Here is an 18,164-nt window from a genome sequence, read left to right as displayed (position 1 = left end):
CGAATATAAAATAACTAGAACTGCCACCCAAACAGATATATGCACACCCATGTTTATTGCTACATTGTTCACAATTCCAGAAAGATGGAAGCAACCCAAGTGCCCATCAACAAATGAATGGATAGAGAAGCTGTGGTATATTCACACAATAGAATACACATAGCACTGGAAAACAAGGAACTCATAAAATATACAAAATGAGTGGCCCTGGAGGACATTATGCTGAGTGAAATATTTCAGTCACAAAAGGACAAATACAGGATAGAACAGGGTTTGGGGCTGTTGTACCATAGGGTCACTATGAGTTGTAGGTGACTTGATGGCACATAACAACAACACCACCACAACAACAACTCTCTTATTGAATTCAGTTAATCATTCATTTATTATGATTCTCAAATTATTCATACTGCCTAGTACTTTTTTAAATATAAATGTATATGTAAATATATATTAAATATTTTCAATTTTATTTTAAATGTTTGTATTTATTAACAGGGAGCTCTGGTGGCCTAGTGACAAGAAGCTGTACTGCAATTCTGAAGGCACAAGGTTTGAGGCCACCAGCTGCTCCATGGGAGAAGAATAAGAAGTCTTCTCCTACGCAGTTAATTGCCTCTGAAAACCCACTGGAGGGTCAGTTCTGACTCTACCCCCCATATCTATCTATCTATCATCTATCTATCTATCTATCTATCTATCTATCATCTATCTATCTATCTATCATTTATCTATCTTTGGAGGAGTAGAGGATTGTCCATTAGAGACTGTTATGACACTACTGTGAACTCTCAGCATTTCCTCTAAAACACAAATAAAGGATGCAGAACTTGGGGCTTGTTATGGTTAATACAGTGTATCCACATAACAATAATACTCCCTATAATGTGACTACCCCATGTATTGTAACTTCTATGATATTAATGAGGAAGGATTAGAAGTGGTTCTGCAAAGAGAGATCAGTCTTATCTAAGGGAAAGATTCCTCCAGGGTGTGGACTGCACTGAATATACTTTGGACTCTGGCAAAAAGCCGAAAGAGCTTTTTGTCTGATCTCAATCTCTCTATCTGGATCATGGCTTCCAGAATTGAACCAGAGGCCTGCAGTACTTTCCAGCTTGTCACTACCCAAAGCCAGCCATCACCAGGAAGACCTTTGATTCATCAAGCCTTTGAAATCAGCAGCCTCCAAAGCCAGCAGCCTGAGACCTTGCCCACCCGATGATGACTTTAACTCATTAGCCTTCCCAAAACTTCTCTCCTGAGGCTGACCTACAGGTCTGGCATTGCCCAGTCTCTACAAACATATGATTCATTTTCTTAAAATCTGAGCATCTTTATCTCTCTCTATGTGCATCTATATATGTGTGTGTAATCAAGTTTAAATATACACATATATGTCCCAATGATGTCAGTTTAAAAACTAAAGTGCAACTTATCCAGGCTATGGTCCTTTCAATTACTTCTTATGCTTCTGAAAGTTGGACAAGGAATAAAGATGACAGAGGAAGATCTGTTGTATTTAAGTGGTGATGTTTGAGAAGAGTACTGAATATCCCATGAAGTGACAAAAGAACAGACAAGTCTGTCTGGGAGGAAGTGCAACCAGGTGCTTCTTATAGGCGAGGATGGTCAAACTTTGTCTCGTACTTTGGGCATGTTGTCCGAAGGGTCCAGTCCTTGGGAAAGGACATCGTGCTTGGAAAGGTGGAGGGTCAGAGAAAGAGATGAAGACCCTCAGTGAGATGGATTGACACAGTGACTATAATAATGGGCTTGAGCATGTTAGAGATGATGAGGATGGCACAGGATAGGGTAAGGTTCAGATCTGTTCTCCATGGTATATAACTCACAGCGACCCTATGAACAAAAGAGCTGACCCTTGTTCTATCCTGCTCCATCCTCACACTTCCTGACACACTAGAGTCAACTAACTGTAGCAGTCACTGTGTCAGTCCACCTAATTGAGGTTCATCCTCTCCTTTGACAACCCTACACCCTTCCCATCATCATTTCCTTCTCCAAGGAATAGCACCTCCTAGCAACATGCCCAAAGAAGCCTCATCATTCTTGCCTCCAAAGAACACTCCAGCCATACCCTTTCCAAACCATATCTGTTTATTCTCTTGGCCATCAATGGGATGTTCAGTGCTCTTCTCCAACACCACAGCTCAAAGGCATAAATATGTATGTATGTATATATATATATTTTTTTTCTCCCTGTCACCCTTATTCATTGTCCAGCTGTCAGATGCATAGCAAGTAATAGGAAAGACTGGACACATTTCAGTCCTCAAACTGACATCATTACTCCTCAATAATTTGGAGAGGTCCCTAACTGCAATTTTCTCAGTGCAATGAGTCTCTTTCTTTGTGTGTGTGTGTGTGTGTGTGTGTGTGTGTGTGTGTGTGTGTGTATAAAGTTAAAGATATATATATGCTGTTGTTGTTGTTATGTGCCGTCGAGTCGTTTGCGACTCATAGTGACCCTATGTACAACAGCCCTAAACTGTGCTCTATCCTGTGCCAATCTCATTGCCTCTGACACACCCATCCCGAGTACCCCAGTCACTGAATCAATCCACCTCATAGAGGGTCTTCCCCTCCTGCGCTGTCCCTCCACTCTACCCAGCATGATGTCCCTCTCTAAAGACCTGTCTCTCCTTACAACCTGTCCAAAGTATGTCAGGCGAAGCCCCAGAATCCTTGCCTCCAAGGAGTAGCCTGGTTTAGTCCTCTTTACGATGAATCTGTTTGTTTTCATGGCAGTCCATGGTACATTCAAAAAAGTTATATATATAAAGTTATATATGTTATCCATCCATGTTGTTGTTATTGTTGATTGCCATCAGTCAAGCATTGTTCATTTGAACAGAAGGCCTGAAGACTTTCTGTAATTAATGTCATTTCTCCAAATTTATAGCGTTTCCAGAAGCATGTAGTTTAAGGAGTGGATGCCACTTCTGCTTCCAAACACTGTCCACCATGGGCAGCTTTTACGGCATTTGACACACCAGTGGCACAGGGTTCAGCATCACAGCAACCCCAGATTACTGTACAGCAAATTGATAGAAGAGTGCTGTACGACTTAGAAGAATGGTCCTCCAAAATATAATAACATGAGGCCTGAGGGCCTTCTAGGATGTCTTGTTGACACTAAACAAGAGACTTAAATCACAAAACAGCTAGACATTCCACCCGACCCTCAACCAGAACAAGCATGTCTATCTTACAGATTCCTGCTGTGTCACCCAGTCACCAAAATGGAGACAAGGGGGCTCACCTTACAAACCTATAAAAGTTATATATGTGTTTTATTATTTTGTTTCTCTAGAGAACTTAACCTAAGAGAGGAGTTATGCCAGGCTGCTGCATCAGAGTTATTTGAAGAGTCAGTACTTAAAAATCATCTCTTACTCTTTAAAATTAAATTTAGTAGAATGACTTCCTGGATATCACAAAGTACACCTAAGAACATAATCTTGATTTTGCAATTATAGGATAGAAAGCATGTATACACAGACAAGCGTGTATTCACAGACACACACCCCCCCCAGAGCCACTCTTACTTTGAAAATAGATCTAATTTTACTAAGCAAAATACCAGCACACTGAATTCAGCATTGCATAAAATGAATAATATAACAAAGTAGAGCTTATCTCAGAATTGCAAGGATGTTCCAACATGGAATTTATGAATATAATCCATTATATTTAATAGACTACAGGAGAAGAAAAGTCATATCTGAGGGTATGCCAATTGTTTTTAATTCAATATCCTCTCCAGATAAAAGCTTTAGTAAGCTAGGAATAGAAACCAACTCCTTGAAGTTGGAGGGGGAAATTCTAATAGAAATCTAAACTAAACCTTGCTTTTAATGCTAAAATTTCAGACTTGTTCTCATTAGCATTTTAATAAAAGCAAGAATTCTATTGTAGGCAGTTATAATAGCCCCACAGAGACACCACACCAGGACCCCTAGTGGTGATGTGGTTAAAGCAGCTGGCTGCTAACAAGAAAATTCCAACTTTATGGGTGAGAGATAAGGCATCTGCTTCCATAAAAATGTAGTCTTGAAAACCCCATGGGAAGTTTTGCTTTATCCTACCCATTCAGTGGGTAGTGGGTTTGATTCTGATTTGAGTGGTGGTAACTTACATGGCAAAGGGACTTTTCAGCTATACCTAAATTGAGGACTTTGTGATAAGGAGATTGTGATGAATTCCCTGAGTGTGCCCAGTGAAATCACCATGGCCTATACGGGCAAAAGTGAGGGACAGAAGACATAGCACCAGAGTCAGTGAGAGACATGCAGGTGCTTGCTGCTGCCTTGGAAGATGGAGAAGGGCATCATCAGTAATGAAATAGCCTCTGGTGGCCTACTGGGGATGGGCCTGTACTGCCAACCCAGAGGCGGGCAGTTCAAATCTACCAGCTGCTCTGCAGGAGAAAGATGGGCAATCTTCTCCTGTGCCTCTGTAAAGCCGCTGAAAGATCAGCCATTAGTTGATCCCACCTGATGGCAGTTGTGAGTTTCTAGAAGCTGAAACAGGTAAGAGAAGAAGCTCATCCAGAATGGATGCAGCCATGCTGTCATCGGGATTTTGACTCAACGGAACCCCTTCAGGATCTCCAGAACTGTATGAGAATATGTATTGAGTTTTCCTCCCTAAACATCTTTCAAATGGTTTTCATTGTTTCACTAAGCATAATGTTTCAAAGGGTGTTGTTTTTCCTCTCTCATATTGTAGTATATAATAGAACATTATTCCTTCGAGTGGCTGAATAATATCCTACTATATGTACCTGGCACATTTTATTTGTTTGTCAGCAGACACTTAGATTACGTCTACCTTTTCGTTATTGTTAGTGACTGAATTTAAAGACTGAGGTTTGAATTTTCGCTTTCAAATACTTTGAGTAAATAGTTGACAGTTGAATTGGTGTAGATTCCATGTATTTGCATTTAACTTCTTGACGAACTGTCCAACTAAGTATTCTGACTTCTCCAGCACTTGTTATTGTCTTTACCTTAGGGACAAAGCTTTCAAACTTTCCTTACCAAGTATGATGTTTATGATGTTAGCTTTTATCATGTTGAGCAGATTTATGATGGATTGTTTATAATGGAAACATGGATTTTGTTCAGTGCCTTTTCTCCTCATTGATCAAGACTCCACAATGGACTACTAGGTCTAAATGTTCAGTAATGGTACGCAAGACCAGCCACTCCTGGCCCAAAGGCAAAGGAGGCTGTTGTTTACAGGGGCCATCAGCCACTCATTCCATATTCTCCCCTGTTCTTGACTCTATCCCTCTGTTGTTCCAGGCTAATTAGGACCAAGTAATGTGGGTTGGATGGACACTTATGAGTTTTTAAATTCCTAAGCACTCCACAATGTGCTAGAGGTAGAGACCTTTCTTTTAATTTAAACATTTTAAACAGCTACACATTCCCCTCTGTGCCCTGCCTTCACTGTATCCCATAAGTTTTGGTATATTGTTGCGTGTTTGTTTCTATTCATCTCACAGTATTTTCTATTCCTCCTCATGGTTTCTTCTTCAACTTGTTGGTACTTTAAGAGTGTGTTGTTGGATTAACACATAATTATGTATTTTCTCATTTTCCTTCTGCAATTGTTTTTCTTCTTCATTTGATCATCATAAATAAAAAAAGAAAAGACAAGTGCAGGTTGGTAGAAAATATTTCCAGCATATATGTAAACACTAAACACATTTGCTGGTGTCCAGCTGACTTCTGACTCTTGGTGGCCCACGTGAGTCAGAGTTGAATTGCATGCCACGGAGTTTTCAAAGGCTGATTTTCTGGACTTAGATAGCCAGGCCTTTCTTCTGAAGCACTTCTGGCTGGATATGAACCTTCAATCTCTTGATTAGCAGCTGAGCATGCTGACCATCTGTACCACTGAAGGACATCAATATGCAAATACCCAAACTAAACTCAGTGCCCTTGAGTCAAATTCCAACCCCTACTTATCCTGTAAGTCAGGGCAGAAGAGCCTCATACTGTTTCTAAGGCTGTTAAGTCTTCATGAGGACAGGTTACCCCAGCTTTGTCCCATTTGTTGCTGGAAATGCTTACCTTTTGGTTAGCCACTGAGCTCTTAACCACTAAGACTCCTGAATATGTAAAGAGCCCCTAAAAGTCCTATAAAAGCTCATTTCTATCAAGGCAGAACCAACTCATAGTAGGCCTTCCACTGAGTAAATCACATGGACAGAAACTGCCTATCTTTCTCTCTCAGAACCAGTGATGGGTGTGAACAACCAGTGAGGTGCTATCTTGGGTTAGAATTGAAATGCCCTATGGGCCACACCACCAGAGCTTTTAGTAAGTACCCCTAAAAATGGATTAAGCCTATTCAACAGCAAATGAACACACACACACACACACACACACACACACACACACACACACCAATAAACGAGTAACAATCTTCACTACGAATAATGAAAACACAACCTCAAGTAAGAATAAAAAAATAATTTCTACCCTGGAGACTAGAAAAATTTAAGAAACTGAGTTTACAGTATTAGAATATGGTAAAATATTCCCTTTTTTGTTTGTTTTTGGGTATTTTTGTGGGTTTTTTTGAGGGTAAAGGAGTAAAAATAGATTTATTAAAAATTACATCCACAAAGGGACAGATCTCCCTCCTCGAAAGGAAATATGGAGGAGATGCCCCAGTAAAATACTCTTGATAAGAGTATACATCTATACATTTTTGAAGACTATTTCGGCTATATCTAGAAATAATTACATTTTCAACATTTTTAGAGCTCTAGAACCATCATTTTCAAGTAAATAATTTCTGAAACTCTAAGATAGAAAATCTAATACCCCGCTGCTTTGTGAGGCAGACATGGGGGCTCTGTCAGCTCCAGCCACACTTCACAGTGTGTTCCCACTGCTCTACACAGCATGTTCAACCATCCAAAGTCTATGAACCTAAGATTCCACACCATTGCCTAGGGCAACATGGGGAAAAGTGTCCCTTTTGAAGACAGAGATGGAAATGAAAGCATGGTGTAGAAAAGTACGATGGGATGGGAGAACTTAACAAACTGAGCCAGTCCAGAGACTCAAATCTTGTTCTAGAATACCATGAGCATTATTACCAGATTTATCTCCCCACTCTGCTTGCAACACACAGAGCTGATATTTAGTATGAGAAACCAGTTGAAATAAAGACAAATTCCATCAAAATAAAGCTTACAAAATGCTGGTGAGCCTACTCCTAAATAAAGGAGGATGGGAAAGTAGACTAGGAAAGATATGCCTGGGTTAGGAATATATGATGTGTTATACAAAGAACTTGAATTACAATATCTTTGAGGTTTACTCAAGAGACAAAATACTTGTAGCATTCATTTGAACTTTGTAAAAAAAGAAATTGAAATTTATAAAGACCTTCAAATTGATCAAACAAAAGCCACTTATTGCTTTAACCATCTGCCTAAATGCTATGAATATCTGAAGGCTCACTTTTCATATTTCCAGTGCAGAATCCTGTGAGACTCTTCTTCTCATAGACACTTCTCCATTCACAGATTAAAAAGGAACCCACTTATGAGCACATTTCGAGCACTTTTATGAAACCCATGAATGATTCTCCTGCTAGACTTTCAAACAATAGGCCTACATAGTCCCAGCTGGCCACAAAGGTGGAGGCCAGGCTCAAAATATCTCCCTCTCCCTCTCCTCCTGCTCCCCCACTTGTTCCCCACCCCTTCCCCTCCCCCTCCTCCTCTCTTCCCCTCCTCTTCTCCCTCTCCTTCCCACTCCCCCTCTTGCTCCTGCTCCCCCTTCCCCTCTCCTTCTCCCTCTCACTCTGCTCCCCTCTCCCTTCCCCTCTCCCTCTTGCTCCCCCCACACCAGAATCTTTTCCTCTCACTGGATTAACTTTTGTTTTTGTTCTTCAATAAAAGAAATGTGAGTTGTTCACACAGAAAGGGGATGATCTAGTAGCAAGGGAGTCTGAAAAGCAGTCAAAAGAAATGCTATCTGGCAGTGCCTCTTAAGAGAACATCAGGGTCAAGACTAGAGCACACATTGTGGATTTTCTTTGTGAGGGAACAGAAACTAAAATTTCTTGAGCATCAGCTTTGCTGGGTACAAAGTCAGACAATGTGCTGGCATCATTTTATTTCATTTCCCCAGCAAATCTTCAAGGACTTAAAGAGTAGGAGGTCATATGCCCATAATATCTGCATTTTGATTGCTACAGATTAATGAGCTTATCAGAAGGGATTCTGAATATTGCACTAGAGCTCCAAGAAGCCAAAGCAAAGGGAAGAAATCATGAAATTAAGGAGCAGAATAGAAGACTTCAAAGGGCAGCATAGGAAGACAAAGCAAAGTGTTATAATGAAATGTGCAAAGAGCTGGAGTCTGAAAATCAAAAGGGCCATACTCACTCAGCATTTCTTAAGCTGAAGGAACTAAAGAATAAATTCAAGCCTCACGTTTCAAAACTTAAGGATGCTATGGGTAGAATATCAAATAATCCAAATGAGAGCAGTGGTCAAAAACACTTGTGGTGACTTCAACAGGAATTGTTATGGAAATAGTTATATGAAAGAAATACAAGCAATTCAACTTTAAAATTGTGAAAACATTAACAAAAGCTATCAACAAAACCACACCAAAAACTTTCGTGCCACTGCTGGTCTACAAAACACCAGCTCTTTCCCCAGGTACCTGAGAGCCATATTGTGAGCTGCCGTCCCCAGAGCTCTTCGTCCCAGGATGCACAGGGCGAAGGACAGGGTCACCAAAGGAGAGTCCTCGTCACTGTCCAGAGTCTTGGAAGGCTGAAAGAGGAGAGCTGATGGTTGGACTTCCATACAAATTCCGAAGATTCCAAACCACTGTCCAGGGCAACACATCAAATAATCTGCATTTTCTAGGTCAGAGAATGAATCGAAAGCATGGTGTAGGACTTTACTATGGGGTCCACACAGCTCAACTCTTAAAAGGAAAGTTCAGAAAGGCTTTTCCAAGTTGGCCAACCAGTCCCCTCTTAGCAATCCTGGGGATGGAGAACACTGCTCCCGTCAGCCATTTCTGTTAGGGTTGGACAGGGAAGAAGTAATGACGGGCAAGCTACTTTGTGAGAAAAGGAGCCAAGATTTCAACCCCTACAATTTCAGACACTGCCTTTCTGTTCATGACTATAAGTCAGAAATGACAGTCAACTGAGTGTCTACCTTTGCATCTCCCAGTGCAAGGAAAGACACATAGTCTAGTAGGAAGAGAAGACAGGAATATCCATGACGTAAGTTAGAATGAGGGTCTGACCCTAGAATGAAGAGTCCTCTGGCTTGACCATAAATTCCTAAACAACACCTACACTAAAAGGACCACTCAGCATCAGCTTATTTATAAGGGGATGAAAGAGTAGTTTCAGGGGGAGAGAATGTAAAAATTCCTTTAGAAAAAAAAGATAAAAAAGGAAACAGCTATATTTTATATTCCAAAGGAGGGTATTAATCTCTCATTGATCTTAAGCTGGAACCGACTCACAGCAGACCCTCCAGAGGGTTATCAGAGGTCGTAAATCTCATGGGAGGATATTGCCCATCTTTCTCTTGAGGAACTGCTGGTAGTTTGGAACCACCAGAGAGGCCGCCTTTGGGTTAGCAGCACAGCTCTGTAAGGACCATGCCACCAGGGCTGCCTGAAGTGATCACAGAGGGATAAAATGGTCATGACTCTGCAGCAAGGGCAGAGAGAAACGTACATCCGAACCTGCTCCTAGTGAGCTGGGCCGCACTGTCCACACTTAGGCTTGTTCCTCTCCTCTAGAGAGGGGCATCATAACAATGTCCCTTGGTCAAGAAGCTTACGTTCATTGACTTCTTCCCTCACCTACCTCTTGATGTTTCTTTGCACAGAACTGGATCCATTCTAGGTAAACATTGCAGTAACTAGCTCTGGTGATCCCCTGAAGACACGGCACGTAGTCATCGTCAATGTTGATGTTGAACATCGCAAGGTCTCGCTCGATGTAATGCCACTTGGTAAAAGGCTGCAGCGACTTCAGAAGTGACTCGTTTTTGACCCAGGAGAGGATTTTTGGAGAAGTGACCATATAGTATATTATACTCTGTAAAAAGAAAGCAAGAGATCTCAGAGCCCTTGAAGCTGTCTGATCCTAGTTAGGAGCTCTCACAAAGTGAATCAGCCTCAGAAAAATGTGAGATGTGGAATCTCCACAGGTGACATCACTTTGTAGTTGCTGAGAGTTTTGATTGATAAATCCCACTTGAGACATAACAAAACATCCTCTCTTAGGAGTCAGTGTAAATCAGGAAAGGTGTGTGTAAGGGTTACTGGTTGCTCTGGGGAAGACTGTAATATCACGACTGGAGGTACACTTATCAACAACTTTGTTATGCAGATGACACAACCTTCCTTGAAGAAAGTGAAGAAGACTTAAAGTTTTAAAATATCATGAGTAAAAACAACAGCCTTCAATATGGATGAAATCTCAACATCCAAAAAACAAAATCTTTACCCCTGGAACAAGAAGAAATGTCATGATAGATATAGAGAAGACTGAAGTTGTCAATGACTTCCTTTTACTTGGATTTACAATAAACATCCCTAGTAGGAGTAGTTAAGAAATCAAAAGATGTATTGTAATGGGGGGGGGGGGATCCTGTTGTCTAGGACCTAAAATGCTAAAGAACAACAAGGTCAGTTTAAAGACTAAGGTGTGCCTGACTCAAGTTATGGTCTTTTACTTTCTAGACTTCTGAAAGTTGGCCCGTGAGTAAGAATGACAGAAGAATAACTGATCCTGTGAATCGTGGTGTTGAAGAGCAGTACTGAAAGTGCTATGGACTGCCAAAAAAACAAGTCTTAGAGGAAATGCAACCAGGGTGCTCCTTAGAGACAAGGAGGGTGAGACTTCCTATCAAACACTTTGAGCATGTTGTCAGAAGAGACTAGTCCTTGGAAAAAGACATTGTGCTGGGAAATACAGACGGTCAGAAAGCTAGAGGAAGATCCCCAACAAGTTCGATGGACACAGTGACTGTGACAATGGGCTTAAGCATGTCAGAGCTGGTGAGGCTGGCACAGGACAGGGCAGGGTTCAGATCTGCTGTTCCCAGGGTTGCTGTCAATGACTCAAAGTGAAGGCACTTAAGAACAGCAGGGAAGGTCAGTGTAAGGGAAGTCGGAGAATCTGATGCTGATGGAATGTGAGAAGACAGGGCGCTGGGGGTGGGGAGGGGGGTGGGGGGGTGTAGAGCAAGGGATCACTGCAGCCTCCTTATCCCACAGCCCCTGCCGCCAGAGGTCACTTGAATGCATTAAAATGACAGTTTCCATGGAAAATCCTTCAACTCCTTATAGCATATGCACGCACATGACACCAGATGCCTAAACGTTTGTGGTTAGTGACGTGTTCAAAATCAGACATCACACTTATGACACACATCGGGAAGACACCACATTCAGGCTTTACTGCTCAGCTTTGTTGAAAGTTCTCTTCTTGTGGGTTTTGGATGAACTCATCCATCAAAAACCTGGCTGCAGCGTCAAAGAGGAAAACTGTGACAGAAAAGGAAAGTCCAGGTCTATTCCACATCCCTCAGCCAGCTCAGCGCAGAGTCCCCATACTGCCTCAGGGCTGAGGCAAGGATGTGCGCTCTGTGTGGCGAGGGCCTGTGTGGACTGCACACTGCCCTGCCTCACCCTGAAGTGGCCAGTGGCACATGGCGGCATGGTGTACACGGAGAGGCCTTACTGGGGACTCCCCTGAGTCACACATTCAGTTGGGGCGGACTTTCACAGTATAAAGAACAGACTTTTTCAAAGAGAGCATCTACTTTGACAGCTCACGCTCACAGGAGGTGCTGAAGGCTCCAGCACTACAGCCTTCACTTATGAAGGGGAAGAAGCACCCTGACAGGAGACTCCACATTTGCTCTGTGCGACTCTCTTTCTTTGGCTGTGAAGTGATGTTCAAATAAGGCCTCTGAGGTTGCTAATTTTCAGGAAATTTCACAAGGGTGAGCAGGTGAGGGACTGACAGGATCTGTGGATTTGGGGAACAGGTGCAAACGCCTGACTTAGCCTCTCAGTATGGTCAGGAGGTGTCCCTTTGGCTAATGGCTTGTGGCCTTCCTCCTTTGGACATATGCTTTTGGGCTCCAAAGCCTACTTGATTCTGACATAGCCAACAGGGCAAGTACAGTCCCCAGGTGATAAGTAAAATTCAGGAGTTCGCATGCTTTCCAGTTTTGACTGTACCCTGAACAATGAATGGTAGCTGGCTTGAAAAGGATCTCTGCAGAATAAGAAAGGAGTAGAATAGAGAGGAATGAAGGGAAGAAAGACAGGAGAAGGTAGGAGGAAAGGAAGAAGAGGGTGGGAGGGAGAGAGGGAAGAGGCAAGGAAAAATGAGAGAGAAGAAAGATGAGAGAGGAGAAATGGAGGAGTGAAAAGAGAGAGGTGAGGCGAATGGAAGAAGGAAGGACAGAGTTAAAGGGGAAGGGGAGGGGAGGAGCAGAAGAAAGGTGCTAGCAGGGATAGATTGGTAAAAGGAAACAGAAAATGAGAGGCTGGAAAGATGCAATCCTTAATGTTGCCCACACTTCCTCATTGTCATAAGGATGAAGGGAGATGCTCACTAGACATGAGTCAGGAATAATGGCAATATCACACCTGTGGTCCTTACACTTTCCCTCCTCCACACATAACGTAGGCTGGAACCTGGGGACTCACTCAGCCAGCTCAGTGCCAGCCAGGAGAGGTCTGGGGCCGAGGCTGGAGGGCCAGGTGGCATTAAGAGATAGCTGCCTGTGTTAGTTACCAGAGTGACTAATAGCCACATATCTAATATCCAAATGGACAAAACCTCGATTTGGAGGCTTGATTACTGTCTGTCTGCTGGCCTGACAACAGAAAGCCTCCATCTGGTAGACTGTTAAGGTAGCTGCACTCACGTCAGAGGATTATGTCACGAAACCTAGCAACTGTGACCTTGGCCATCAGTACTGTTGGCAGCTAAAATTTAAGAAGGGGAAAGGATGCATCATTTTCTCTAAACATCTACGTTAGCAAATAGCTGGTCTAGTTTTTCATTATTATTTCCCAATCACATTCATCAGACAGAAATAACAAGCAAAATCAGAAGTAAAAAATCTCCCCTTTGGCTTATGGACCATGGTTTCCTAGAGCATCTCCATGCATTGGTACAACATAGTCTATAATGTTTTTGCTCTACATCCTGGTTGGGTGAGTGATACCACATTGATAAGCATTAAATCTAAAAGACAACTATCATTCTCTACACATCTCAAGCACAAAATAAAGAAAGAAAACAAAAAGTGAGAAAGAAACCAGTCTACAGAACCAGCTGCTCACATGACCCGCTCTCCATCTTTCTAGAGATTAGAAGAACTAGCCAGTGCTGGCTATTATTATTGTTCATCCTGGCCAGCGTCACAACAGATGGCCCCAGACAGAATGGAAGAAACTGGGGACTGAAACTCACATGACTGGACTGGCAGACACCTGGGGACCCCGAGACAGTTTTGCTGGGATGCCCTTGAAAGGATGGACTGAAATTAGTCTAGGAGGTCACCTTTGAATGAAACGACAGATTGGCTCATAAAATAAAACAACAGTGCATGAATACTATGCTCTTTTTATTTTTTTAAAAAAGAAAGTAAACAAAGTCAACATGATCAACATTTTTCCTAAAATAAAGACGAGAAGGTGGATGGGGAAGGAGAGTGGAGCAGGGAAACCAGAATAATGGACACAGAAATGGAACAGATACAACGACAATGTTGACATGATGTGGAAAATGCAATCAATGTTATGGTATAGTATGTGTATAAACTGTTACATGGGAAACTACTTTACTGTGTAAACATTTACCCAAAACTCTATGCAGATTGAAAATAAAAAATAAAGGGAGTGGACTTCTAGTAAGACAGAGAACTAGACAGACCCTCTACTACAAAAAAAAACCCATTGAAATATATATAGATGGTAGATTTTGGACCCTGAGCTTCACAGGAAAAGGTCAAGAGTAGAATTCAGTACTGACTAGGAGGAAAACGGACTGAAAACACCCAGTAGGGAGAAACAGAGCAATGAACTGTCAGCTGGCCTGGCATTTTGAATTTTTGCAAACCAAATTCTGATTTGTGCAGGAACCTGACAATTGGCTATGATCCCCATCGTCTACACCAGTACCCACACAGGAAGCGGACACCCAGAAAGGTACCACTAGCCCCTTATTCTCCTGGATACTAGACATGTGTTAACCACCACCCTTCATGTAGTGACCCTTCTCTGCCTGAAGAGAACTGGGGAGAGGGGGTACACATTGCACTGGGTCTGGGTCTCAGGCACCAACCTCTAATACCCTAGTTTTCTCTTATTTTAAAAATATTTTCTATTTCCCCTCCTTGTTTGTTTATAATTTTTATTTTTCTAATTTTAAAATTCTTATTCTCCTTTATGTTTTTCTTCTCTTTCATTTCTGGGTTTTTGTCTCTTTTTCTTTACCATTCATCATTGTTTATATTTTCTTGTCATTTTGTATTATCTTTTATTTTTAATTTCTTTTTCTTCTTACTTTTTTCTCTTTACTATTTCCTTTTTAGCTGTTCTCTTTCTCTGTTTCCCTCTCTCCTTTTCCTTCTCTCTCCTTCTCCTCCTCCTTCTCTCCTTCCGTCCCTCTCTCCCCCTTCCCCTGCTGTAGTTTTTTTGGTCTACCCAGTGGAAGACAACAACTGTGTCTACACCGCCCAGTTACACCACACCTCCTGCAACCCTACACACTGGGTGAAAATAGATGTGGGCAAACAGCAGCCCAAGTCCTCAGCAAGTGCTCTGCATGCACAGTGAAGAAAGACTGGCACCCACACATTTCTATCTCCTACTTTACCCTTCTATGCAATCGATCTGGTGAGCTTTACATGTGAAGTCATAGGGTTGGAGTTGTTGGGGTTTTTTTTATTTGCAATGAAGAAATCATTGACTACATCTGTGTAAGAAATCACTAGAGAAGCTCAATATCAGCAGTCAAAACCAGACTAGGTAATGACAATCACACAATTTCTCATATTCAAACTGAAGCTGAAGAAAATGAAAACAAGTCCATGAGAACAAAAATATGACCCTGACCCTATCTCACCAGAATTTAAAATCATGCTAAGGATATGTTTGAAGTTTTGAACATCAGTGATCAAAGACCAAGGATATTATCTAGGAAGTAAGCAAAAGGTCACTACAAAGACAGAGGAGAAAGAAAAAACCAAAATGGCTATCAGAAGAGACCCTGAAAATTATACTAGAGTGTCAAGAAGCCAAAACAAAGGGGAGAGATTTTGAAGTAAAAGAGCTTGACAGATTTCAAGATGAAGTTTGGAAAGACAAAGCAAACTACTCTCATGGAATGTGCAGAGACCTAGAATTTGAGAGTAAAAAGAGAAATCGTTCCTCAGCATTTCTCAAGCTGAAAGCACTGAAAAATAAATTCAAGCCTCGAGTTGCAATACTTATAGATGCTAAGAGCGAAATCTTGAATAAAATATAAATATGTATGAAAGAGGTTTTAAAGACTATTCTATATCCATAGAGTCTGATTTTAGGGATCATATATGGATGAAAGCAAATTACCACAATAATTAAAAGCTATTTGTTTTTCCACTGGAAAAAAATGCTTTAAAATGACATTCTTTGATCTTCTTCAATAAAGGCTTTACGTTTTCTTAAAAAAAAAAAAAAAGACAACAGAGGGAATACGCAAAATCACTGTACCAAAAAGAATTGTTCAACACTGAAATATTTCAGGAAGTACCATTTGATCAAGAGCCAGTGGTAATGAAGGAGAAAGTTGAAGCTGCATTGAAGGTACTGGCAAAAAAAAAATAAATAAATTTAAAAAAGGCCTCAGGAATTTATGAGATGCCAACTGACATGTTTCAAATGAGAGATGCATCTGAATGTTTCCTAGATGTGCTCACCCATCTATCCCAGGATATTTGGAAGATAGCTGCCTGGCCAACTGACTAGAAGAGATCATTATTTGTTCCCATTCCCAAGAAAAGTGATCTGACAAAATATGGAAATTATCAAGCAATATCATTAATACCGTATGAAGGCAAAACACTTGTTGAAGATCATTCAAAAATGGCTAGAACAATTAGACATTCAAGCTGGATTTAGAAGAGTCTGTGTGGTACCACTGCTGATGGTTCCACAGGGAAATCATTGCTGATGTCACATGGATGCTGACTAGAGGCAAAGAATACCAGAACAATGTGTCTTTGTGCTTTATTGACCATGCACAGGTATTTGACTGTGTAGACACATTATGGTTAACATTGAGAAGAATGGAAATCCTAGAACACTTCATTGTGCTCATATGAAATTTATGACTAGACCAAGAGTATGAACAGAGCAGGGAAACATTACACAGTTTAAAATTAAAAATTAAAAATTTTGTGTGCCAAGGTTGTATCTTTTCTTCATAATCATTAAATCTGTATATGGAGCAAATTATTTGAGAGGCTGGACTCTAAGAAGATGTATGTGGCCTCAGGATTTGAAGAAGTCTAATTAATGAATGGCCTGTGTTATGCAGATGGCACAACCTTATGTAGAGAAAGTGAAGAGGCCTTCAAACATTTGCTGCAGAAGATCAAAGAGAACAGCCTTGAAGATGAGTTACATCTCAACATTAAAAAAACAAAAATCCATCATGACACATGGAGAAAATGTTGAACTTGTCAATGACATCATTTTACTTAGGTCCACAATCATCACCCATGGTAGCAGCAGTTACACTGGGGAAATCTGTTGTCAAAGACCTCTTTAAAATGTCAAAGATCAAAGATGCCCAATTAGACTATGGTGTCATTCTTGGATGACAGCCAGCATCTTGCAGAACCTCACTTCTACCCTCAGCTCCACTCCAGGAGCCAGCTGCCTGCCTACCTGCCATATCAACTGGTGTCATCATGATCAGGTGACATTACCCTCAGTTCCTGCCCCCACTCCACCCAGTGAAGCCCCGCTCTCGAATGCAGCCAGCACCTTGCAGAACCTCACTTCTACACTCAGTTCCAATGCTCAGGATCCAGCTAAGATATCACCCTTCCCAGAGATATCATCCTGTTCTTACAGCTCTGTGCCTTAACTGGAAGACCACAACAAATCATCATTCACAGGAACAAGGTTCTGGAGCAGAAGAACAAAGAAAAGGTCTTTCTTGCAAACCATCAGAGAGACTGGTGACTAGAGTCTGGGAACCTGGCCACATCGCTCTATAGCCCAAGGAGGGCAATAGACTTTAGGAGAGAAGGCTGCAATCAGAAAATAACAAGCCTTCCACCCCAGAGAACTTAACTGCAGGACCAGAGAGGAAGGAACAAAAGCAGTTGCTCTTGTTACCAACCCCTGCTGGATCCAGCAAACTTTGCCACAAGACCAGAGGGGAAAGATCACAGGCAAAGTGAGTTGGCCTCCTCTTCCCTATGGGAGTGTTGAACTTCCCAGCTGAAGGAAGTTCCCTCATGAGCCTAGGGACCTGAAAGAAATTCAGTCAGGATGAGCTGCTCCTCTCTCTTCTGGAGCCCTGAGCTCCCCAGACAAGGTAGATCAGAGACCTGCTAGGGCACCATGGAAGAAAAAAAAAAAACACTCTATCACAGTAATGACATGGAGACCACCTCACAGTCTACACAAAACAGAAACACGATTTCACCCTATAAAAGTGATCAAAACACAGAATCAATTAATTTCCTGAAGACAGAAAATCTGATGGAACTCTCTGACACAGGATTCAGCAAAACAATGATCAGATAATGATCAAAACAAAAAGAGACCTGGAGAAATGAAGACTATACCAAGCTCATGGATAGGAAGACTCAGTATCATGAAAATTACAATTATACCAAACACAGTCTATAAGTACAATGCAATCCCAATACAGATACCAATTCCATTTTCAACAAGATAGAAAAGGCAATTTCCAATTTTATCTGGAATGAAAAGAGGCCTGAATAAGCAAAACACTACTGAAAAGAGAAATAAAATAGAAGGTATCTTACTCCCTGATCTCAAATGCTACTACACAGCCGTGTGGTCAAGACAGCATGGTACTGG

The 18,164-nt window shown here is 41.5% G+C and overlaps 1 protein-coding gene across 1 annotated transcript in view; it reads right to left on the bottom strand.

Annotated features, from left to right (window-relative positions):
* The window catches only part of LOC102848006 (pecanex-like protein 2-like), a gene marked incomplete at its 5' end in the record, with an annotated part of 123,185 nt that overhangs the window by 30,533 nt on the left and 74,488 nt on the right, over positions 1-18,164 (bottom strand). Inside the window, 2 exons of the mRNA XM_006903346.1 lie at positions 8,724-8,836; positions 9,898-10,131. Coding sequence (XP_006903408.1) covers positions 8,724-8,836; positions 9,898-10,131 — 347 coding nt within the window. The remainder of the gene's footprint in view (positions 1-8,723; positions 8,837-9,897; positions 10,132-18,164) is intronic.

Source organism: Elephantulus edwardii, unplaced genomic scaffold (assembly GCF_000299155.1).
Source record: "Elephantulus edwardii isolate Elephantulus edwardi_28Jun2011 unplaced genomic scaffold, EleEdw1.0 scaffold00575, whole genome shotgun sequence".
Taxonomy (NCBI): Eukaryota; Metazoa; Chordata; class Mammalia; order Macroscelidea; family Macroscelididae; genus Elephantulus; species Elephantulus edwardii.
This window is presented reverse-complemented; position numbering and strand designations above follow the sequence as displayed.